Source organism: Temnothorax longispinosus, unplaced genomic scaffold (genome assembly GCF_030848805.1).
Source record: "Temnothorax longispinosus isolate EJ_2023e unplaced genomic scaffold, Tlon_JGU_v1 HiC_scaffold_13, whole genome shotgun sequence".
NCBI lineage: Eukaryota > Metazoa > Arthropoda > Insecta > Hymenoptera > Formicidae > Temnothorax > Temnothorax longispinosus.
In genome coordinates this window covers 707419-732373 of record NW_027269815.1, presented here as the reverse complement: position 1 = coordinate 732373, position 24955 = coordinate 707419, and the positions used below count along the sequence as shown (strand labels likewise).

At 50.1% G+C, this 24955-nt stretch overlaps 2 protein-coding genes across 2 annotated transcripts; both read left to right on the top strand.

Annotated features, from left to right (window-relative positions):
* The first annotated feature begins 13232 nt into the window (after positions 1–13232).
* LOC139823554 (uncharacterized) lies at positions 13233–15737 on the top strand. Its single transcript, XM_071796097.1, has one exon. It carries the CDS (start codon positions 13233–13235, stop codon positions 15735–15737), a length of 2505 nt encoding a protein of 834 aa, XP_071652198.1.
* Positions 15738–22164: 6427 nt separating this feature from the next.
* LOC139823553 (uncharacterized) lies at positions 22165–23214 on the top strand. The gene has a single exon (XM_071796096.1). The coding sequence runs from the start codon at positions 22165–22167 to the stop codon at positions 23212–23214; it is 1050 nt and encodes a 349-aa protein (XP_071652197.1).
* The last annotated feature ends 1741 nt before the right edge of the window (positions 23215–24955 follow it).

Below are 24955 nucleotides of genomic sequence, written 5' to 3'. Positions count from 1 at the left end.
GTTGGCTCTCATGGTCTCTTTATATACGAGTTAAATTCGCGCCTGACGCCGCCTATGGAGCGCCGAGGGAAGCTTCCGTGCACGGCGGCGCCACCTAGCGCTACGCAGCGTTTGCGAGTAGTAGTGGCTGGGCCGCCGTGCTTTAAGGCCTTGGCACATAGAAAAACTTAAGCAGTAAAACTCAAGCAGTAAGCAAATCAGCCAATCACAGTCAAGAACTTAAGGCACGGCCCTAAGCGGTAGCGAATCCATACTGTTGATTTCTTACTGCTTAAGTTTTACTGCTTAAGTTTTTCTATGTGCCAAGGCCCTTAGGCGCGATGGGGCCAGCCGCCACATATATTAATATAATTGATATAAATGATAAATCGATTTAAACCATAGACATATTAACATAGACTGCTTATGTTGGTAGCGGAACATGAGTTTTCTCTGTTCCTGAGGGAAAAGAAAAGCATGAATTGATTTGTCAGTTTGTCGATAGAGAAAAACAAAACTTCTTTTATCAATATTCGCGACAAAATCACATATCCCAATTTTTTCAACTTTATGGTTTTCTTTTGGGTTGAAGAGTTTATTTGCGACCTATGGTCTCTTTAAGACTTTTGTTCCTCTTGATGAGCAGAATTTTTTAAGCCAATAAAAAAGTTTGACCTTAAATTTCAAGGTCAAGATCAATTTTGCGGATGCAACTTTTTTCAGATCTTTACCGATCTCGATCTGGAGAATCATCTGTCAAAGCCATGACATATAATTTTTTACCACCCGGTACGTTGTGTCATACGTCTCGACAATGGTAAAGACGTTGAAAGACACATAAACCACATCTGGAGGGGTGGAACTAACACTCCTGCGCAAGGCCTAGCAGAGGACGACACTTGGATGTACACCGACTTCAATTCGGATTTGGACCCTGGACCAGCTATCGCCCCGGCCGTTGTGGAACAACCACCTAGGCCCCAGAATCCCGATAACAGAGTCCACGAAGATGTAGCAAATGCGAGATGTAGCGAACCCAAGACGTTCTACTCGTGATCGGGCCCCACCGAGAAGACTGGTGCTGGACCCAAATATCAAATCGTACTCCGAACAATAATCTTTCTATTTTAGGAGGGAGATGTTGGGGACCACACGCTACACGAGCGTGTCGACAGAGTGCGCCACGTCCGCAGGGCAGAACGTGCGCGCCACGACAACCGCAGTCAGTCGGTCTCAGGCCCTTGTACGATACGTCTCGCTATAATAAATACACGTACTAGCATACATCCTTCGCTCATCGTCCATACTCATTTACACACTCTCTCGTCCTTATACGAGGCACAACACTAACAATTGGAGAAAGAGTAGAATCGGACCACCAACCCTTGGAGGTAGAAATAAGGAGAGGATTAGAAAGATTAGAGGAGGAGATTCAAGAAAAGACAAAGGAAGTAATACAGTGGGACGAAGAAAGTATCAAGAAATATAAGGAGAAAGCAGAAGAGGTAGAGGTGAAGAGAGAAGAAATGGAGGACGTATGGGAAAACTTGAAGAAGGCAGTAGAAAAAAGTATGGTAAGAAAAAGGATCAAGATAAGGAGGAAAAAAATTGAAGAAAAGGATTGCTAAAATGAGGAGTGTAAGAGAAAGAAGAGGGGGTTAAAGAGGACATACAAAAGATGGAGAATGGGGAAGGAAGGAAAGGAGAAATATTTGAGACTAAAAAGAGAATTTAGGGAGTTGTGTAGAAGGAGGAAAGAAAAAAGACTAGAGAAATATGAGGAAGAAGTGAGAAACGCGAAAACGGAAGAGCAAATATGGAAGATAATAAACAAGGAAAGGAAGAAAAGAGTACCCATTGAGGAAGATATAGAGATGAAGGAATGGGAAAAGCATTTTATGCAACTGCTGGGAGGAAGTAAAGAGGACAGAAGAGAGGAGGTGAAAAGAAGGAGTAAGGAAGAAGACGAAGAGCTGGAGATCCAGGATCTAGAAATTGAAGAACAGCTTAAAAACTTAAAAAGGAGAAAAGCGGCAGGAGTAGATGGGATAGCAAAAGAAGCGTGAAAGTTCAGCGATGGACGGATAAAAGAAAAGCTGAAGGAAATCCTGAAAAAGGTGTGGAGAGGAGAAGGCTTTCCGGAAGAATGGAGAGTAGGGCTAATATCCCCAATTTTCAAAAAAGGTGACCAGAAAAACGTGGAAAACTCCAGGGGAGTCTCCTTGTTATGTACTGCGTATAAGATTTATGCAGGGATATTAGCAGAGAGGGTAAGAAAAGAGGTGGAAGAGAAGAAAATTCTGCCGGAAACCCAAGCAGGGTTTAGGAAGGGCAGAGGGACGATGGACAACGTGTATGTGTTGCAGCACGTGGTCAAAAGAGAATTGAGGAAGAAAGGAGGAAAGGTGTATGGAAATGTTCTTCGTGGACCTAAAGGCGGCCTTCGACAGAGTGGATAGAAAGGTATTATGGAAAGTAATGGTGAAAAAAGAAATAAGAAAAGATATAATAGAAAGGATTAAAAAAATTTAAAAAGGTACGAAGAGTGCAATTAGAGTGGGCGGAAAAATTTCCAACTGGTTCTGGACGGAGAAAGGAGTAAGGCAGGGGTGCCCTCTGAGTCCGCTACTGTTCTCGATATTGATCGCAGAGTGGAGGAGGAGATGAGGACAGGACAGGCGGGCGGCATGAGAGTTGGAACAGAAAGAATATGGACGCTGGCATATGCAGATGATCTGGTGTTACTGGCAAAAAGTGTGGATGGAATGAAGGAGATGATAAGGAGACTGGAGAGATATCAAAGAAGAAAAAAACTGCAGTTGAACACTGAGAAGTCAAAGATTATGTGCTTTAGAAGAGGAGGAGGTAGAGAAAAGGAGGCGCGATGGGGATGGGAAGGAAAGAGATTGGATGATGTAAGGGAATACAAGTACTTGGGATACGAGCTAAGGAGGAATGGAAGTGACGATGGACAGATTAACCCCTTCGTTGGCATTGACGCAAAAGTGCGTCAAATTTTTCCGTGCCCTGTGTGGCATTGACGCAAAAGTGCGTCAACCTTTTTTTTCCTATAACTTGCTTTGATTTGGCATCCAAATCTTACACGGGGGTTTTTGAGGTCGCTGATTACGAATCTGAATCCAAAATTTGCAAATTCAAAATGGCGGATCCAAAATGGCGGATAAAAATGCAAAAAATTACTTGATTGGGATGAAATTTGCCATTTTGAATTTTCGAATTTTAAGTTCAGATTCGTAATCAGGGATCTTCAAAAACCCCAAGGTACAAATTTTCAGGATAAAAAATTTTCCTGCCATTTTTGGCACTTTTTGTCGAATTCTCTCTGCCAACGAAGGGGTTAAAAGCGTAAAGAAGAAGGCAAATATAATGATGACTCAGGTATGGGGGTTGGAGGAACGTAGGTTCAGGGATGACTTTAGGAGAAAGATGATATTATTTAAATATTTAATGCTTGGAGTTATAATGGGGCAGAGATTTGGGGATAGAGAGAAAGAGAAGAATTGGAAAGAATACATAAAAAGTATGTAAAGTGAACCCTTAACCTTGACTCCTGTACACCGGACTATACAGTTTATAAGGAAACAGGAAGAGTAAAGCTCAATACAATTGCGGGAAATAAAGCAGTAAAATTTGAGGAAAAGGCTATGAGGGAGGGGAAGAGAAAATTGGTAATAGAATGCGTGAAGGAAAAAGAGAAAGAGGAACAAAAGGGCATGGTGGGGGAGGAGAGAGAGATGTTTTATAGGAAAAATGGATTTAGTTCGGAGGGAATAAAAGTACTGAGGGATAGAAAGGCGGATATAGGTCAAATAATAGGGCAGAGAAAGAGAGAGAGAGAGAGAGAGAGAGAGAGAGAGAGAGAGAGAGAGAGAAAGAGAGAGAGAGAGACTGGGGCAATGGATGGATAGTAAAATAGAAAACACGAGATACAACGGTAGATATAAGGACATAATGACGCAGGAGGGGCCAAAATATCTGAGAGAAAAAGGGCACAAAGGGAGCCAAAAGTTGATTGCGAGATGGAGGTGTGAGGAAACGAAGAGGAAAGAAATTGATTCTGAGCGGCGGCGGAAAGAAGAAAATGTCAGATTTGTGAGGAAGAAGAAGGAATAATTGAGCATATACTGACACATGTAGACAGAAAGAGTAGGATTAGAGTGAGCGATTTTTTAGGAGAGGAAGGAAAGTTAGCGAATGTAAAATGTATGAAAGAATTAGGAAGAATGAGAAGAAATAGGATAAAGGAAAAAGGAATGGATGAAGGAGTGAATGTTAAGTAACGAATTGTAAACCAAGTCCCGGGTTTTGGGCTGGAAAGCCGAACCGAATAAAATATTATTATTATTATACTAATAACGTTATGTTCGATCTAGTTTATTGCAACCTTTGATAGTTGGCAACACTGTCCATGGAAGGTATTCTGAAATCTTTTGCTGTTAGAATTCCCCCGTCCCCCTCCGGAGAAATCTTGCTAGTTTCCGTCTACCGCCATCGGGCTTCCCCCCCCCCTCATTGTGGGACCAGTTGCTCGATTTTTGCACTAACTTTGCCCATTTAATAATTACAGGCGATTTTAACGCCCATCATACAGCATGGGGCTCAAGTTTAGCTGATTCAGTAGGCAGAACGTTATTTACTCTACCTTTTCCAAGTCACTAATTCCGGTTAATGATGGTACTCCTACATTTATTTTTCGTCTTAATTGCGTACCTTCTGTCTTGGATCTTACCTTTGTCTCTCCTACCCTTCATCCTCTCTGTACTTGGGCCTTATTGGATGACAATTTTAACAGCGATCACATTCCAGCCATCATCTCGGTCAATCTACCCATAAAAAAAAGTTCTCCCACAAAATTAATCTTTCAAAAGTGGACTGGAAACAGTTCTCTACTCAACTTATGGCACATTATCCGTATGTAGTTACAAAAATTAACGACCTTGATTGTAGCGTTATTGAAAAATATGAATCTTTTGTTTCTACGATTAGGGAAATTTTGATCTCTCTGGTTTCTCCTGCACGCAATCTTGAGGGAGAAAAGAAGACATCTCTACCCGTCTCTTGGTGGAATGAGGAGTGCTCACGTGCTATTTCGGAAAGGAAAACCGCCCTTTCGCAATATTGTAGGAACCCTTTTCTCCACAACTTCCTGGAGCTCAGAAGGACAGAGGCTCTTACTAAGAAAACTCTCAAGTTTGCTAAACGTAAAGGTTGGCGCTCTTTTTGTCACTCATTGACGCCCTTTACTCTGGTCGCTTATTTGTGGAGGGTTATCAAGAGATTTAAAAATCGCTATTGGGCATGTGCACCGCCCCCTTCCTCTCCAACTACCCGAGTAGAAATTTATTCAGGCGTGCCTGTTGTCATGTACGGCCCTGATCAGATATGAATTAGGCATGCCTGACTACGGCATGCCAGATCAAGTCCTGACTGGTGCCATATCAAGCATGCCTGGTTATATATAATCAGGCATGCCTAATAAGGCAATAATCAGGACCTTTTTGAGTATCCCTTAATACACAAATTTTCAAAGGTTATCAAAATTAATTAATATTTAATCTGATATTATTAATATAATATCTATAATAAAACATTGAAGGCCTTTTTTATTTGACTAATATTATTATTGTAGGAAGTACAATTCGTCTTCTTTCATCATATAATATTAATATAATATATGTCATATAGCCAATTCAAAATTTTATTACTCTTTTTAAATTGAACTTGTTTCTTAAGATGATTTTTGAAAAATTATATATTTGTGCTGGTTATGACATATGTAAACTATATATATAACACTTACATTAAATTAAGAAGTAGTCTACCACGTAAGGCAGTTAGCTCACGATCCAGAGGTCCCGAGTTCGAATCCCACCAAGGTAGGTGTTTTTTTAAATACAAAAAATATTTATCATATTCTGCATTTATCATAAACTGCATCTTTAAGATACAAATTTAGTTAAAAAATAGTAATAAAATTTTAAAATAAATAATTTTTTTTTATGTCGGGTGAATATAAGGGTTCTTATGAATTTGACTGACATGGTTCTTATTAGGTAAATGAAATCCGGTCCTGAACGTGCAATGCGTTACACATCTTGTCAGGACCGCGTTAGGTAACTTTACCAGGGCCAGATTATGTATTATGGCACACCTGATCTGGACCTGTTCAGACAGTAACTGAAATTTCTACTCGGGTATAGGATTTCTGAGGGTCTTTCCAGGCAAATTGATGCTTTGTGTTCCTCTTATTGCCAGTACTTGGTTGATTCTTGCTCCTTTCAGGTCCTGGAGGGCTACTCATGTAAAATGTTTAATACGCCGTTCACCAAAAGCGAATTCCAATATGTTCTTCGTATGGTAAAGAAGTCTTTCCCAGGCTTACAAGGGGAGGACCAAGTAGTGCCCTCACCGATTTAAATAAATTTTTAATATGTTGTAGGGTTAACCCCCCACTAATTAATAGTGGGGGTACATACAACATGACTACAACATGTGAGTTGTAGTCACTAATGCTAAACAGCGGATTCACGTTCTGGAGATCTGTTCAATCCCAGGCAGGTATCACAAATCCTGCGGGGGTTTTTCTCGGGGACCTGGGACGGGGATCTGGTGAAAGGCGGCGGTGGCTACCGGGTGTACGTGTCCCCGAAATTTTCGGGGCACGTCACCAAGTCGAACCCCCCTTCCAATGGGGAACTCACCCTTCACGATCACCGCTTTTTCAAGTGGATGTGTGGAGGAAGAAGGGGTATCGGCGATACCGTGTGGGGTTGCTAGTCCTCCATCGGGTGTCTCCCCAGATGGCGGAATGGGGAAAGCCTCCCAGATATGGGTGGTACCGAGGAAATGAAATACTCGGGGTAGACCAAAACTAGCGCATGGTAGTGATAGCTGGCTATCCAGTGGTGCTGGCTGTGAACCAGATAGCAGAAGGCGCTATGGCATCCAATAGAACGGCTTCTGTACAGCGGTGTGGAAGGCAACGGGAAACCACCACACTATCCCTCCCAAGAGAGTTATGAATGACACACACAAAGAATATGAGATTGCCTGGCGATCCGCGTAGCGACCGGCGCCCTGGTCTATCCGGGAGTCAGGGTGTGAAATGGGCTACCGGCCAAGGGAGTGCAGGCGACCAGGCAGTACTGTACGACAATTTGCATGCCCGAGTCTTTCGTGCCACACACGCAAATTAGCTGTCGCCACGCTTGCTTCGTTAACGTTTTTCGATTTGTTTTCGCGGAATAGCATCCGATAAATTTCATTATCCTGCTTAATTCCCGTCGCGAGCACTTTATTTCCGTCCACGATTTTTACCGAGTCATTTTTGAACACGACCTCGAAGCCTTTCGTAGTGCAGACTCTCACTGAGAAAAGATTTTTCTTCATTCTCGGTACATACAGAACGTTCTCGATACGCGCTTTCTGCCACGCACCATTCGCAAACTTCTGAATTTGAATCGTACCTTTGCCGATAACGTCGCACTTCTTGTTGTCGCCCAGAAATATTGGCTCGCTGTTTTTCAGTTCAGTGAAGTCGCAGAACCACTCGCGCCTCGGCGTCATATGTCTGGATGCCCCGCTGTCGGTGATCCAGATGTCCTTCTGATCAGCGTTCAGCACCGATTCGACAATATCGACAGGAGGACCCGTGTCCCCTGCTTGACCGATCCTACCACGCTTGGTTCCGATTCTCTCTGCCACGAAAGCACAATCACGTGACTCGAGAGACTCGTTTCCGTCACTCTCGGCTTTTCCCCGCCTCTTATTTTTACACTCCCACCCACGCATAATGTCTTTTTTTTTTACATTTGAAGCATTCAATGTCTTTCTGCTCTTTCGGCTTAAGCAGTTTTTTATTGTTCGACTTCGCGCCCGATTGTTCATTTTTCACCGCACTATTTTTCCTGAATGCTGAAAAGGCACCACCAGGTTCGCTTTCACCGGTTAATCGAACTTCCTCGCGAATCAGTCTGTCCTGTAGATGTTCCATAGTTTGCCGTCCCAGATCAACGCTATCCCATGCCGTCATGAACGTTGAATATTTCGACGACAAACTCGCAAGCACATTTGCCATAACTGTCATATCGGAAACCGTTTCACCCACATCCCGCAATTGTGCGGCCATGTTCTGCACTTTCGCGATGTGTTGGACCACGGTGTCTCCCGGAGACATCCGATACTCATGGAATCTCTGCGTAAGCAACAGCTTATTCGCCGAAGATTTCTGTTCGTGAATGCGAGACAGCTTATCTCACATTTCTTTGGCCGTGCTGCACACCAACAACGGTTCCAGCTCCCGATATTCGATCGACGACGATATCAGAAACATCGCACGCGCATTGTCTTTCAGCCACGTTTTTCTCGCCGATTCCTCGGCCGTCCCGGCCGGCATCGTTCGCGAGCCATTCACGACGTCACGTATACCATGAGCCAAAAACAACGAATTCACTTGGAATTTCCAACCCTGGAAGTTCAATCCGTTGAATTTTGTTATATTCCGCGTTGAGATCTCGTCCGTCATTCTCGATTCCGACACACGCACGAACGCGACGGTTTTTCTTGACGAACACGTGCAGCACACAAAGGCCACCACACAGCTATCTCGACTTTCGCGAACGTTCCACAGTTCCCTCGCTTCCTCACACCTCGTGTTCAGTTAGGGTGCTGGGCCCATAACCTGTTGACGTTAACGAGTGTAGGGAGAGGAGTCAGGAATGTAAAAATGTTCTCAACGCCAAGTTGTTGATTGCAGAATTAACACAAGTATATATTTGAATGATACAATGCTTAGATATACGTGTCTCGCCCGCTTCAAATGACTGCGTCAGAACGACTGCTCGGTTCGCGTAGATCGTCGCTCGATCGGCCTCATCGACCTTCCAGAGACTTCGGTATATTTTCATGCTACTTCCCCTACAGAAGTAAACACGCGCAAAATTACATCAACACAGTGGTATTATTTTAAAGTATGAGAATAAAAGAACTGAAAATATAGTTTTCTTTTTTGCAAAAATAAGAAGTTTATTTTTATGTTAATTGTCAAAAAAGTTTAATATTTTTTTAATATAATGACATTAATACAGAGAAAATATGAGCATAAGTAGGGGGGCAACAGATATTTCTACACTCAGGGATCTCGCTTGCGGTTACGCGGCGTCGGGGGGGGCTTCGCTGCCGCGAAGGGAGCGCCGTAAGCGGGGGGCGCGGGGGTCGAGGGACGGTGTAAAGGGTCATCGGAGGGGAGGCTATGCGGGGGGAAGCAAAAACTGGGCGAGAGGGGGTGCGCGACGCGAGGAGAACATTTGACGGAAGGTTGGGTGCGTCAGGGCCGCCAACGGGGGTTCGGCGCGGGGCAGGGCCGCCAACGGGGGGGCTCGTAGCGGGGATTTGGGCATTTTCCGAGAGGGCGCTTGGAGCGGCGCTCGCGCCGTTACCGACGGCGGTTTTGGGAGAATCGCGGGTCGATATTTTTCGTTCGTTTTTATTTTTTTCTTTTCTTTTCATCGTCGTCGGTCGCGCGCGCGCGTTCGGGCGCGTCCGAACTCGTTCAAACTCGTTCGAGGTCGCTCGTCCGGACGTTTCGGGGATGGGGGGGGGGAGAACGACGCGTTCCGGACGGTTCGTTTCGCGGGGGAGGGGTGTCGCGCGCCCGTCGTCGTCGTTTTGTTTTGTTTTTGTTTTTCAACTCTCGGTCCGAAGGTCGTTTCGATCCCGCGGCGGGCGACGGGCAGCACGTGGTTTTCCCGAATCGTCGGGATCGATGGAGATGACTCATCGTCTAGTCGTTCGATCGACGCGTGACAATTTTTTTTTCGACGCGCGTTCGAACTCGGCGTCGCGGTCGGATGACTCGTCGTTTCCCAATTTGGTCTCGTCTCGCGGTTTTCCTCCTTTCGTCTCGCGGTTTTCCCGCCCGTCCCCGACGCGACGCGTCGAGAGAGAGATCGAGCGAGACGACTCGTCTCTCTTCGTTCGCGACAATTTTTCATTCACCTCGCGTTCGACCCGCGATTCGCGATTCGCGATAATTTATGTAACGCGCGTTCGAATTCGGCGTCGCGGTCGCTTTTGGTCTCGTCTCGCGGTTTTCCTCCTTTCGTCTCGCGGTTTTCCCGCCCGTCCCCGACGCGACGCGTCGAGGGAGAGAACGAGCGAGACGACTCGTCTCTCTTCGTTCGCGACAATTTTTCATTCACCTCGCGTTCGACCCGCGATTCGCAATTCGCGATAATTTATGTAACGCGCGTTCGAATTCGGCGTCGCGGTCGCTCTCGTCGTTTCCCAATTTGGTCTCGTCTCGCGGTTTTCCTCCTTTCGTCTCGCGGTTTTCCCGCCCGTCCCCGACGCGACGCGTCGAGAGAGAGAACGAGCGAGACGACTCGTCTCTCTTCGTTCGCGACAATTTTTCATTCACCTCGCGTTCGACCCGCGATTCGCAATTTGCGATAATTTATGTAACGCGCGCTCGAATTCGGCGTCGCGGTCGCTCTCGTCGTTTCCCAATTTGGTCTCGTCTCGCGGTTTTCCTCCTTTCGTCTCGCGGTTTTCCCGCCCGTCCCGGACGCGACGTGTCGAGAGAGAGAGAACGAGCGAGACGACTCGTCTCTTCGTTTGCGACAATTTTTCATTCATCTCGCGTTCGACCCGCGATTCGCGATTCGTGATAATTTATGTAACGCGCGTTCGAATTCGGCGTCGCGGTCGCCGTTTCCTCCTTTTGTTTTTTTTTTTTTTTTTCATCGGAGGATGTCGGCGAGCGGTTGTCGTCATTCCGGGAAAATCGCGTCCGGCAGGGGTACGTCTTCCGTTGAGACGACGAACGGGGAAGTATAAATTGAACGGGCGCGCGAACGGCGCGGCAAACGGTTTTTTTTCTACGAGGATTCTAGAACGCGGTCGAGAGTTAATATATTTGTAAAGAAAATACGGTATGGGAACGGACGGACGCTATTGCTCGTCGATGGTGCGTTTGCTTCGCGGCAGAGAAATCGGATTTCGAAACGTACTCGCTGGCGCTGACACGTGGTGTCCCAAGCATTCTAGATCACATATCAGTAAAAACGAACGCAGGTGGAGGCCCAAGAATTTCAAATTGCATATCGGTAGAACCGAACACATTTGGAGGACTTTGGACTCATACGTTAAAACATGTTGGTATATCGTTCGCGGCAGCGTCCGTAACGTTTACGACGAAGTATTGACGCACGAGTTCTGTTCACAGTGTGGAGGGAATTGTAAAATAGGTTTGTGGGATACTTATGATTGCACCGAAACATTAATATGGGAGGATTCAAGATGAAGATCTTTTTACTTTGATATATAGACGTCAGCGGTGCGAATGTAGCGTCGACGATACGTCCCAGCTGGAACGCCGACGTCTATAGACGTCCAATTGATATCTTATAGAGACTGATTCGATATTTATCGACATCTATAAACGTTGAAAAGACGCTAGCATTCCCGGTTGGGGTACTCGCGAATGAACGATCGCCGTTATCCGTCGTCCGAGGAATTGGACAACGAATTGCGCTGTCGCGAGCCCATGCCTAAGTTTTCGTCCGATTCGGACGACGAATGGGCGAGAGTCGAAACACCGTTGTCGAGTGCGCGCGCGTCGGTGGCGAAGGAGGACGCGCGATGGAATCTGGCTACCCATCATCTGCGTAGGGAAATCGGAGCGCGAATCCATCGCGAGCGAAAGTGGATAGAGACGACGGTGGCGAACTCCGTCAGGGCGAACGATTATATGCGTCGCCTGCCGCTCAAGTATTATGTCTATCACGAGTCGGTGTACGGAGGACAGAGCAAGATATATCGGATTCAAACCGACTGGTCTCGTCGTCTTTTCGACCGAGTGAAGTTCAACGTTCCCGAGGGTGAACTTTTCTGGACGCGATGCGAAAAGAGTGCGACGAGTTGCTCGCCGCGGACGTCCGCGACGCGGACGGTTACCGCGCGTGGAGACGGCGATGCGACGAGTGTCTCCGACTCCTGCGGGAGCAGTGTCGAGTCAAACGATCCGGGAAGCGAAGAAACACGGGAGCCGTGAGCGCTCTGGTGGCTCTGATAGCGCGATTGGAAGGTTCGAGGGAGGATCTGCGTCGACAATTCGAACGCGCCGTAGGTGCCGGCTTGGACGGAGGGGAAGGTGGTAGCGGCGGCAGCAGCGACAGAGGTTTCTCGTGGATCGAGATCGACGCGGCGTTCCAACGTCGCGTGCTGACCGGCGCCGTGACGAACTCGACGTACATCGAGCCCGCGCAATTTCTCGACGACGCGAAGGGCACCGTGCTCGAAAAGGTGCGGGATAATATGACCGAACACGGGTGTCTGAAGGTCAACGTTATATTCAACGGGAAATTCGTAGCGGACGTTAAGACCGACGTGAAGAGTATCGCTACGCGGAACGAACAGCTTCTTCCATGGTCCGATCTGAGCGAGTGGTACGATAGGCACGTGCGCGACGCGATTCTAACGCGGTTGGAAGAATTTCAGGAACGCGACAGCGGATGGGCGTTGTCGCGAATATTGAACCTAATCGTGAACGTGAACAAGTGTAATCCCATGCGCGTGGGATGTTGGATGAAAATACCGCTGAGTATAAGACTTAAAAGGGCGGTGGTCAACGTGCCGTCGGAGAACGACACGTGTTTCGCGCGCGCGGTGGTCGCGGCTCTGTACCCCGCCAAGCACAACGCGGAACGACGCGGCTCGTATCCCGATTACGCGACGGTGCTGAATCTCGACGGGATCGATTTTCCCATAGATCTGAAAAAGATCGGAAAATTCGAACGTCAGAACGACGTATCGATCAACGTGTTTGCAACTCGGGAAGAAATTGAAAAGAAAGCTAAATTCGGCCGGGGTGCCGACCACAACGCGATCGTTTGACTTTGCGGTTGACCGACGATAAGCGGGACAGGCACGTAAATCTGCTGTATCTGCCCGATACGCTGCGCGGCGTCAACAGGGGCCATTTCGCCTGGATAAAGAATCTGTCGCGATTGGTGAATTCGCAATTGACCGCGAAACGGTGCGCAAAGCACGTTTGCGATCGGTAGGTAAAAGAAATGAAATAAAAAAAAAAACACGGGAACAAGGAAAAAGACGAGGCGTTATTTTTTTTTTACATACACACAGTAATCGCTCGCACGTTATTTTTTCGCAGATGTCTACACTATTTCTATACGCGCGACAAGTTGGCCGCCCACAGCGTCGACTGCGGCCGAATGAACGACTGCGCCGTCGTTCTCCCGAACGAGAGCGACAAGTGGCTGTCTTTCGACAATTACGACAGAAAGGAGCGACTTCCCTTCGTAGTGTACGCGGATCTGGAGTGTCTTCTCGAGCGACGGGAGAGGGAGAACGTCGAGGGGGGCCCGAGAACGGAAAGATACGCTTATCGGCGTCACGTACCGTTCAGCGTGGGCTACTATCTGTGCTGCACCTACGACGATACCGCGTCCGCGTACAGATATCGTCGCGGCGAGGATTGCGTTTCGTGGTTCGTGAACAAGCTTCGCGTTCTCGCGCGTCGCGTTAAGAATAAATTTTCCACCAATGTAGCGATGGTGGAACTCACGGAGGACGAGAAAAGCGAATTTCTGCTCGCGACTCATTGTCACGTGTGCGAGAAACCGTTTCAACCGGAGAACAATCGCGTGCGGGATCACTGTCACCTAACCGGACGTTACAGAGGTCCGGCGCATTCTCGTTGCAATCTGAATTATAGAAACGTTTACGTGATTCCCGTGTTCTTTCACAATTTGTCGGGTTACGACGCGCACTTCGTCGTCGAGAAAATCGCGAACGATTTCGAGGGCGGGGTCGATCTGCTGCCACTCACAAAGGAAAGCTACATATCTTTCTCGAAGACCGTTAAGGAAACGCAGACGGACGGAAAATGGGATTTGTACGTGAAGTTTCGATTCGTGGACTCGTATAAATTTTTAGCGGCGAGTATCGAAACCTTGGCGTCCTATCTGAACAGGGACAAGCTGAGAATCACGCGTTCGGAGTACGCGGATTTGAGCGCGGAGGATTTCGATCTGCTCACTCGCAAGGGTGTGTTTCCGTACGAGTACGTCGACGGCGCGGACAAACTGCGGGATACCGAGCTTCCACCACGCGAGGCCTTTTACAGCTCCCTGACCGACGAGACCGCGAGCGAGAGCGACTACGAGCACGCGACGAGGGTCTGGCGACGTTTTCGCGTGCGAGATCTCGGCGAGTACAGCGATCTGTATCTCAAGACCGACGTGCTTCTTCTGGCGGATATATTTGAAAATTTTCGGGACGCGTGTTCGGCGAGTTACGGGCTCGATCCCGCGCATTACTACACGTTGCCGGGGTACACGTGGGACGCCATGCTGAGGTACACCGGCGTGCGTTTCGAGCTGTTCACCGATATCGACATGGTGCTGTTCGTGGAACGCGGAATACGCGGCGGCCTCAGTCAATGTTCGCTCAGGTACGCGCGAGCCAATAACAGGCACGTACCGACGCACGACTCGTCCCAGCCCACTACGTATCTCATGTATTACAACGTGAACAATCTGTACGGCTGGGCTATGAGCGAATCGTTGCCCTACGCGAATTTCCAGTGGCTCGACGATCCTGAGAATTTCGACGCGACGACCGTGCCGACGGACAGCGACGTCGGTTACATTTTGGAGGTGGATCTCGAGTACCCGCGAGACCTGCACGACGCCCACGCGGATCTGCCGTTGTGCCCGACGCGCGACAAACCGCCCGGCAAACGACAGGAAAAATTGCTCGCCACTCTCTACGACAAATCGCGTTACGTGACGCACTATCGAAACCTGCAGCAATGTCTGCGATTAGGTATGCGTTTGACGCGCGTTTGTCGCGTTCTACGATTCGCCCAGTCGCCGTGGCTTCGCGTCTACATCGAGCTGAACACCGCGCTTAGGACGCGCGCGAGCAACGATTTCGAACGGAATTTGTACAAACTGATGAACAACGCCGTCTTCGGCAAGACTATGGAGAACGTGCGCGATCACGTGGACGTGCGTCTCGTGACGCGATGGGACGGGAGATACGGCGCGGAGGCGTTGATCGCTAAGCCGAACTTTCACAGCAGGAGCGTCTTTTCGGAGAATCTGGTGGCGATCGAGCTGCGAAGGCTCGAGGTAAAATTCAACAAGCCGATTTACGTGGGTATGTCTATTCTCAAGATATCCAAGACGCGTCTCTACGAGTTTCACTACGACTACATGGTGCCGCTCTATCGCGACCGTTGTCGAATTGCCTACACGGATACGGACAGTCTGATCTATTCGCTGGAGTGCGAAGACGTGTACGAGCGTATGAAACGCGACGTGCACAGGTTCGACACGAGCGATTACGCGGAGAACAACGCGCACGGTATGCCGCGCGTCAACAAGAAGGTGCCAAGTTTGATGAAGGACGAGAACAACGGCGCGATCATGACGGAATTCGTGGGCCTCAGAGCAAAGATGTACACTTACAAGGTACTCGGACGCGACGACACCAGGAGAATAAAGGGCGTCAAGAGAAACGTAGTCGCGAAGAGAATCACGTTCGAGGATTACGTGGAGTGTCTGCGGAACGCGCGCGAGCTGAAGACGCGCCAGTCGTGCATACGCTCGACGTTGCACGAGGTTAACACCGTGTCGGAGCAAAAACTAGCCCTCAGTCCGCACGACGACAAGCGATACGTGACGTCGAACGGCGAGGAGATGCTTCCGTAGGGACATTACAAAATACCGTTGTAAAAAAAAGGGGTGAAACAATATTGTACGCTTTAAAAATTGTTTTATCGTAAAAATCAATAACACGTAAGAAACAAATCGACGAATGTGTAAACCTTTATTAACAATAAAGTAAGCGTTGTCTACTAATGTCTAAGTATTTCTTTTTACAACACAGACGCCTTATCTATCCACGAATTGTGCGAACTGTCCATTCCCAACCACATCACGAACGCTCGATTGCCGCGCTTGCGCAGAACTTTTTTCACGAGATAAACGTCGGGATTGGAGACGCGCAGCAACTCGTGTTCGTAGAATCCTCCGGCTATCGCTTCTTCGCGAACGTCTTTCAGCAGATACGTAACGGGATTGGTCCTTTGTACTTTGGCTATGCGAAAGACCTCGGTGGTCCAATTGGGAGTGTAGCCTATTTCGAAGATCGTTTTGAATTTGCTCACGCGCACCGGATCGCCGACTCGAAATTTCGCCGGCGCGGCTATCTTCGCGCGACCGCACACCGTGCGCAGCAATTTTTCGGCGACGGTGGGCGTCACGTCCGCCGGACGCATTCGGATCGTTCTGTGTCTGCGACGATTGTAATTCGACAAGAGGCGCGGCAGCGAGTCTATCCATCTGTACGATCCCTGGAGCGTGAAGAGTTTCCACATGTCGTTTTTCAGCGTGCGATTGAATCTCTCCACCACCGACGCTTTCATCACCGAATACGTGGAATAGTGATTCACCTCGCGTTCGTCGAGGATTTTGCGCACGTCGGCGTTGTAGAATTCCTTTCCTTTGTCCGTTTGCAGATTCCTGGGATGTCGCGCGTTTTCGCGAAAGATTTTTCGGAGAGCCGTCGCGACCTCCTTTCCGCCCTTGCTCTTGAGCGGGATCGCCCAGGCGTACTTGCTCAGCACATCGATGACCGTCAGAATGTAATTGTGGCCCGCGTTCGCGCGCGAATAGGGGCGCATCTCGACCACGTCGGCCTGCCACAGGTCGTCGTAACCGCGCACCACGACGCGGCGGCGAGGAAAATTTTTTCGCGCCGGCGCGTGCAATTCTTCGACGAGTCTACGTTTTTCCACGCTCATTTTTGTTTGATAATCTTCAAAACGGTCTTGATTGCGATGATTTCAACCTCGTGCCTATCCGCGGTATTCTTCACGGTGACGAACTCCTCTTTAAATTTTTTTATCGCGTCGCTCAAAGTCTTTTCGAGTTCCGCGATCGCTCCCTCGACGAACCTCTTGTTGGCCGCGACGGCGCCGACCTCCGGCGCGGCTACGCGTCGTATCTTGCGCCCCGACGCGTCGTAGGAATCCTGAGCGTTCAAACGGAGCGCGACGCTTTCCAACGCCGCGATTCCGTTTCCCAAATCTCGGATCGCGTTGTTATTCTTGATCTCTTCGATCAAAACGCTTTTCAGCTGCCCAATCGCGTCCTCGACGTAACTCCTGTTCGCCGCGTCGGTGCCGATCTCCGGCACAGCCACTCTTCGTATCTTGCGCTCCTTCGCGTCGTAAAAATCCTCGCTCATGAAGAGCGCGTTGTTGCGCGCGTAATTGCGCAGGGACTCGATCGAGGAGCGCAATCTCACCGCGGACGCACCGTCGACTCCGTCGCCGCTGCCCCGATTCGTCAGAGACATGCCGAATTTGTTCACGGACATCGCGCTGGCGGGCGCGCGACTCGCACTGACATCGATCGACGCGACCGATCAATTTATGACGAAGCCGGCCTCGCGAAGTTCCTCGATTATCGACAGGATTTCGTTGTCGTGAGCATCGTTGCCGGCCCGACGAGAGGCGTCCAGCAGTCAAAGTCTATCGACCAGCTCGTTGGGATCGTTCCAGTGAACGTAATCGATAGCGTTGTCGGTCAGTCGCATGGCCGACGGTAACCCGGCACCCTTCGTAGTTCCAACTGTGAGAGACAGGTTTACGAGCGGCGCTATTATATTTTTGTACTTCGGTCCCTTGTTGCCCTTGACGGGATTGTCGGCTTTGCCGCCGCGTTTGTGAGCGCTGGTGGAAAAAAGTATGCTCCTGTACGTTAATTTGTCCTTCTCCGTGTAGATTTTAGGGTCGGGTTTTCCCATGAAGATCAACTCGTACAGGCCGCGCGTGCCTTTGTACGGTACACCGTCGATGACCATGGTGTCATCCGGTTTTAGCTTGAATCGCTTGTTTCCCAGCATCGCGCCTTTCTCGCCGAAATGCACTCCGTAAACGGTGTCGAGCTCCTTGTTTTTGTCGCCGCCCAGAAGAGCGCCCAAGTATTCCCGCCCCAACGGTCCTAGTTTGCTAGTCAGAACGTCGCGACTTTCCGCCGTACTCAAAGATTTCCCGGCGGACGTCTCCAACGTGGGAGGCGGAGTCGTCGTTTCCGATACGATCTCGCGTTCTCTGGGTAACAATTGGACCAAATCGTCGCGGATCGGCGTGGAGCTCATCGCGGTCGTCGTCGTCGCGGGAGCCAAACGCGATTCTCCTTTTTCCGCCGTCGCGGTTGTCCCGATTGGCGCGAATACGTCGTTCTCCCAGTAATCGCGCTCCAGGTCGGCGCCAGCGTCGTCGTCGTCGTCGCCGTTCTCGCTGTCCTTCTTCGCTCTTTTCGTCGCTTTCATCTTTTTCGGGAACGCAAAGCCAGCGCCGTCGTCGTCGTCGATTTTGCCCGGTCCTTTACCTCTGCGTTCCACGTCATCGGCGAGCCGTTTCAGAGGTTTGACGATAGGCTCGTACCTCTTTTCCAGAGCGATCTCGCTTTCCATTTTTCCGGCCCTGAGAGCGGCGTACTTTCTGCGAATCGAAGCGCGCGTCTTGGCTATTTCTCGCGCGGTTCTCTCCTCCGCGATCGCGCTCATACTCGCGTCATTCGACGAGGCGCACTGATCGACCCTACAGCACGGCGAAATCGTGGAAGCCCCGTCTGTACCATCCGCCTCGCAACGCGCTGTCCTCCTAGACAAGGGTCTATCACGGCGAAACCGTAGGCGCGCCGCCAACACTCGCGACAGAAGGCGCGAAATTCGTCGTACGACATGTCGATGTTCACGTGATCGTCGTACACGTGTCGCAGATTGGTGCCGTCCTGCCTAAACAGGATCAGCAGATTTGTGTTGTCGCGCACGAGATGTTTCGGTATCTTGGCGTACGTCTGACAGAGATAGAAGCAATCGATATTCGAATGTCGACCCATAGAAAAGTACTCCCTCATTCTGTCTTGCTTGTCGCAGGCCACGTCGTCGAAGATGAAAACCGAGTCGGGAAGCGCCTCGTCGGGCGGAACGACGTCGCGATTGTCGGAAAACGCGTGATAGCCGATCTTGTCTATAGGCTCGAACAATCGTTCGAGATATCGATACTTCGGTTGTTGCAGAGATTTCGAGTACACGTATACGTTCTCGAAACGGAGACCGTGCGGTTGTTCCAGCAGGCTCAGCAGAACGTTCGTCTTACCGCAATTGGAGGGACCGCAAATGATGCAACGGACGACGTTCGGAAGGAGAGGACCGTGCCGGCGCGATTCTCCGTTTCCTCTCTCGGTCGCGGCCGACCCAGCCGACGTTTTGCGATCCAGATTCGAGACTCCTAACGTCGCCGTCTGTCGCACGAATCGCATGTTTGCCTTTTTTTTCTCTCTTTCTCCCTCGAGTTTTTTCGCTCGGTTCGTTCGCGATGAGTCTCTCGATTGCTGGAAAAAAAGAGGGGGAAGCGCGGACGTCGTTTCGTTTCATCACGCGTGCGCAAACGCCTCGCGCGCGGGTATAAGTAGCGCGAGCGTGTCGTCGTATCCGTAGATAAAAATTTCTATTTTCTAAAATCAACGAATCGTTCGCGCGCATCGGTGAGATGTCTCACAGTGGTGTTTCCCATACTGGTGGACGGTTACGAAATTCTCAATCTAACGGTGGAAGAGTTGCAATATATTCCGAAGGTCCTTCTGTTGCGTCAATTTGGGAGATACGTGCACCTGTTGTGGGACCGTTTGCCGGAACATATACAAGCGGATCCCGAGGTGCAGAGATATCGCCCGTGCATGCGACACTACAATCGTCCGTGGCAACGAACGCACATAGACGGTCCACCGCCGCTCATCAAGGACTGCCACGAGTGCAATCGCTTTCGCCCTGTGAACGGTGTATCTTCGATTTCCCGTTCGAACTAAGAAGAAGCGAATGCTCCTCGCGCAACCGCGACTGAATGCGCGGCACCGGTCTGCTCAATCGCGCGATAAACGCTCTTCCCTTCGAACTGCACATACCCGGTTATCAGTTCTGCGGGCCCGGTACGCGTCTAGCGAAGAGACTAGCGCGCGGTGAAGAAGGCATCAATCCGTTGGACGCGGCGTGTCGGGAGCACGACGTCGCGTATTCGCGAAGCGGCGAGCTCGCCGAGCGACACGTCGCCGATCGACGGCTCGCCGAGAGGGCGCGCGAGCGCGTCACCGCGAAGGATTCCACGGCCGGTGAGAAACTCGCCGCGGCGGCCGTATGGGCGGCTATGAAGACGAAGACGAAGCTGGGCATGGGTATGGAACGCAAAAGGAAAACGAGAAAAGGAACGGGATTGAGGAGAAGCGCGAAGATGAGAAGGAAGAAGCGGAGGATACTTCCGACGGCGAAACGCGGCGGCTTCTTGCCCTTTCTACCGATGTTGGGCGCTCTCGGTTCCTTGATCGGTGGCGCGGCCAGCGTGGCCAAAGCGGTGAGCGCCAACAAAGCGGCGCAAAAACAGATCGACGAATTGCAGCGACACAATCGCGCGATGGAGGGTCGCGGGTTGTAATACCTCGCGCCGTATAAGAAGCGCGGAAGTGGCGCGAGGAGAGTCGGCCAAAAAAAAAACCTCGCGTAAAAAGGCGAGGTTAGCGCGTCTACCTCCGTACGGCGTCACGACCGACGAACAGCTCGATCGAGCGGCGCGTCGCCTGCGCGTGCCCTTCTTCCGCGGGGTGTTCATGCGCGACGCTCTGCCGACGAGGGTGCGACGCGCGGAGTGCGGCATCGTGAATCTCGACGACGCGGTGGGACCGGGCACGCATTGAGTCGCTTACGCGAAAAAAGGGAACTCGGCGATCTACTTCGACGCGTTTGGAAATCTCCGCCCGCCGAGGGATCTCGCGCGGTATCTCGGCGACGGTGGCGACGAGAGCACGATCGTGACGTACAATCGTCGCGCGTTCCAGACATTCGATCAGAGAATCTGCGGACAGCTGTGCCTGCGATTTCTTCGCGAGATCGATTGGGGGGGAGCGGGCGGACGATCGACGTTCTCCCGCGATGTCGCTGACGCTCACGTTGACCGGGACCGGCAGCGTTCTCACGGCGAGTCACTTTCCCGCTTTGGATCTGAGCGACGGCGAATACGAACTGGGTTTGGCGACTTTTGAGACGTACAATTCGATACCGAACGTTACGTCCGCGAACAATCGCTTCTACTACGGCAAGGACGACCGGAGAATCGTCGTTCCGGAAGGTTCGTACGAGCTGCGAGCCGTGAGCAGATATCTGCGCGCCGCTCTTCTCCATCGCGAACGTCGCGCCCGCGAGAGAGACAAAGTTAAGGAGAAAGGAGGAAAATCGCGGACCGACGATGCTGGACGGGTAAAAGAAAAAAACCGAACGGAGAAGGACGAAACCAACGACGAGATTTATCGCGCATACGTGGACGAAAACGACGACGATGACAAAGATGGCGACGGTTATGACATATACGGGGACGACGACGGTGGCGACAGAGTGCTCGATCTTCGCGCCAACGAGAATACCATGAGAAGCGAGATAAAGTGCGCCTACCGAGTGAATTTTACAAAACCGAACAATATCGGTTCTCTTTTGGGTTTCTCGAGCGATCGTATTCTAAAACCGAACAAATGGTACGTTTCCGACGGACCCGTCGACGTCATGAGCGTGAACATAATTCGCATCGAGTGCAGTATCACCGCGGGAGCGTACAGCAACGGACGCTCGGTGCACGCGATACACGAATTCGCGCCGAAAGTTCCACCGGGATATAAACTGTCGGAGACTCCGACGCAGATCATTTACCTCCCGATCGTCGCGCGAAACGTCACCGATATCACGGTGCGAGTCGTGGATCAGAAAGATCGACTGATCGACTTTCGTGGCGAGGAGATAACGATCAGATTGCACGTACGTCGTCGTCACGGTTAGTGTGTGTGCGCGTATTCCTGAAAAAAGAGAGAGCGAGAGGAGGAATGCTCGTTCTGAACGGATCTAGCGCGAATTGTACGAACGAGCGAGCTAGCCCGTTCTACAACGAGATCGGAAGCGTAGGAAAGAGAAGAGGCGGAGGAGGGGAACCCGTTCTTAGCAACGCCAACGTCAGATTCCTACGATCGTTGGGTCTCGCCGTGAGAAACGCGTCACCGTCAAACCATTTCTACCTCGAGAGGAAAAATCATGGCCGACATCCTGAGTATCGGCGGTGAGCCGATGTTCGACGAGCGCATCGTCGGAATCGAGACTCACACGTATAACCCGTACGTCAACACGACGTTCGGACACAACGACGAGATACGAATACCCATACAGCAGCAGGATCTGTATACACTGCCGTGCGAAAGTTTCCTGTACGTCGAAGGACGACTCAACGACGAAGGCGCGACGAATGAGGAAGAATACGCGAAATTAGTCAACAACTGCGTCGCGTTTATGTTCGACGAAATTCGTTACGAGCTCGACGGCGTGGAGATCGACCGGTGTAGAAACGTCGGCATAACCAGCACGATAAAGAACTACGTGTCGCTGACCGTCGAACGAGCCAGAAAACTGCAGAACGCTGGATGGAGTTATCCGACGAGCGAATCAAATCTGAACAACGCGTCCCATCAATTCAACTTTTGCGTACCTTTGAATATTTTTTTGGGTTTCTGCGAGGACTACAGACGCGTGGTGATAAACGCGCGATACGAGCTTATCCTGATACGCTCTCGTAGCGACCACAACTGCGTCGTAGATCCGAAAAAGACCGTGCCGAGAGATCCGGCCAAGGATCCTAAAATTACGTTGTTGAAAGTGCAATGGCGTATGCCTCACGTGGCGCTGAACGACGTGACTAAATTATCGCTGTTGCGAACGTTGGAGAGCGGACGATTTCTGAGCGCAGGCTTTCGCTCTTGGGATCTGTACGAATTTCCCCTGCTGCAGAGCACGACCAAGCATTCGTGGGCCGTGAAAGCCGCGCCGCAATTGGAGAAGCCGCGATACGTCATATTCGCGCTGCAGACCGGACGGCGAAACAAAGTCGCGGGCGACGCCTCGAAGTTCGATCATTGCGCGCTCGCCAACGTGAAATTGTATCTCAACTCGGAATTCTATCCCTACGACGACGTGAATGTGGATTTCGAGAGCGACAAGTTTGCCGTGTGTTACGTCCACCCTCTCATACGCCCGGAAAATTTGAAACCTTTTTTAGATTGTAGGAAGACTTTAGTCAGACCTTACTCATAAGAACAACGACTTACCGATAGTAGGATTACCACCGAATAAGTTACCATACTCACTAGCATGACTTACCGACAGTAGGATTACCACCGAACAAGTTACCATACTTACTAGCATGACTTACCGACAGTAGGATTACTACCGAACAAGTTACCATACTTACTAGCATGACTTACCGACAGTAGGATTACCACCGAACAAGTTACCATACTTACTAGCATGACTTACCGACAGTAGGATTACCAACAAATACCGACAGTAGGATTACCACTGAATAAGTTACCACACTAGCGATAAGTCACGACCTGCGCGGTAGGCCTAACCTACCCACTAGCATATAAATATAGAAGATAAGTCACGATATACGCAACAGGCTTGGCCTATTCCAATAATGTATATACAACGAATAAGTCGCAATGCCCACAAGGGTTTAGCCATAGGAATTTTCTCGCAAACGCTTCCTTCAAGTAACGCAAACATAAACCCTCCCAGACCCTTCCTGAAAACTCAGGCCATGACCATATAAGGAGAGAAATCGAAAGCGGAGCCGATGACGCAACTCAACCCTTCCACTCAGGCAACAAAAGGAAGAAAACTCAGGCCATGACCATATAAGGAGAGAAATCGAAAGCAGAGCCGATGACGCAACTCAACCCTTCCACTCAGGCAACAAAAGGAAGAAAACTCAGGCCATGACCATATATGGAGAGAAATCGAAAGCGGAGCCGATGACGCAACTCAACCCTTCCACTCGATCAACCCTTCCACTCGACCACCCCCGCCATCGGGAAAACAGGAATATAAGGACGAACATCCCAAGGGACGCTCTCAGTTCCCCGGAGTCCTACCTCGATCACGGACTCTCCAGTTAAGTAACCACTGAATCCTTCTCGAGTCTCTCTGAATCCAGAACCTTCCTATTCCCACATCGAGAATCTTCCTATCTCCACGTGCGTTACCGAACCCTTCAGCTCTCTCACTACATATAGAATTACGTGTCACCATATATATATACATTCCTGATTGTAATCTTGTTACTTTTGTAATCGTATGTCCTATGTAGAATTATCGTAATATACAATCATTTTTATACAATATCTTACTCTACAAATTCTTACACCTCTTCGCACATCCTCCACTGATCCCACTTACACTACATCCACACACGAGCCAGTGCCGTACGAGCGGCACGTCTCCGCCTGTGGGTATTCTAGTAATTGCAATAAGGCTTCCGAATCACCGGTCCTCCCCTTGTGCCACATCTGCGTACGAGGCAGTGCCGTACGAGCGGCACGCTACCGTCCATGGGTGTCTGGAGAGGGGCAGTGCTGTACGAGCAGCACGCTTTCTCGCCACGAGCAAGGAGAGTCAACCGAAGCGTATTTGTCTTTTAACCTCAATCAGTAGTTAACAAATGCCCAAGACGCGACGAAGCGGACTTAAGGTACGCACCCGCAGGCTCAACCGCCTTTTGTTCGGGACCCCTCCGAATCCATTGTTAGGAGTCCTTTCCGATTACGCGCCCGATCCTGAATACGAAAAGTACTTCGTCGCGAGTTCCGCGTGCAAGGCGGACGCGGGACCGAAACTCGAAAACGTAACTTCAGTGCGCAAAATTAACATCAAAAGTATACAATACATCTACGTTCCACTGGACAAGGCCGAGTCTCGAGCAGATTACCAAGCGTTCCGAAAAGCCCAGAACTATCGGCTAACCCCGATCACCTTCACACCGGGGGGAGATTCC

What these genes read in the sequence shown, in the direction of transcription:
- LOC139823553 (XM_071796096.1), top strand. Translation starts at nt 22,165, where the DNA reads ATGGCCGACATCCTGAGTATCGGCGGTGAGCCGATGTTCGACGAGCGC.
- LOC139823554 (XM_071796097.1), top strand. Translation starts at nt 13,233, where the DNA reads ATGAACGACTGCGCCGTCGTTCTCCCGAACGAGAGCGACAAGTGGCTG.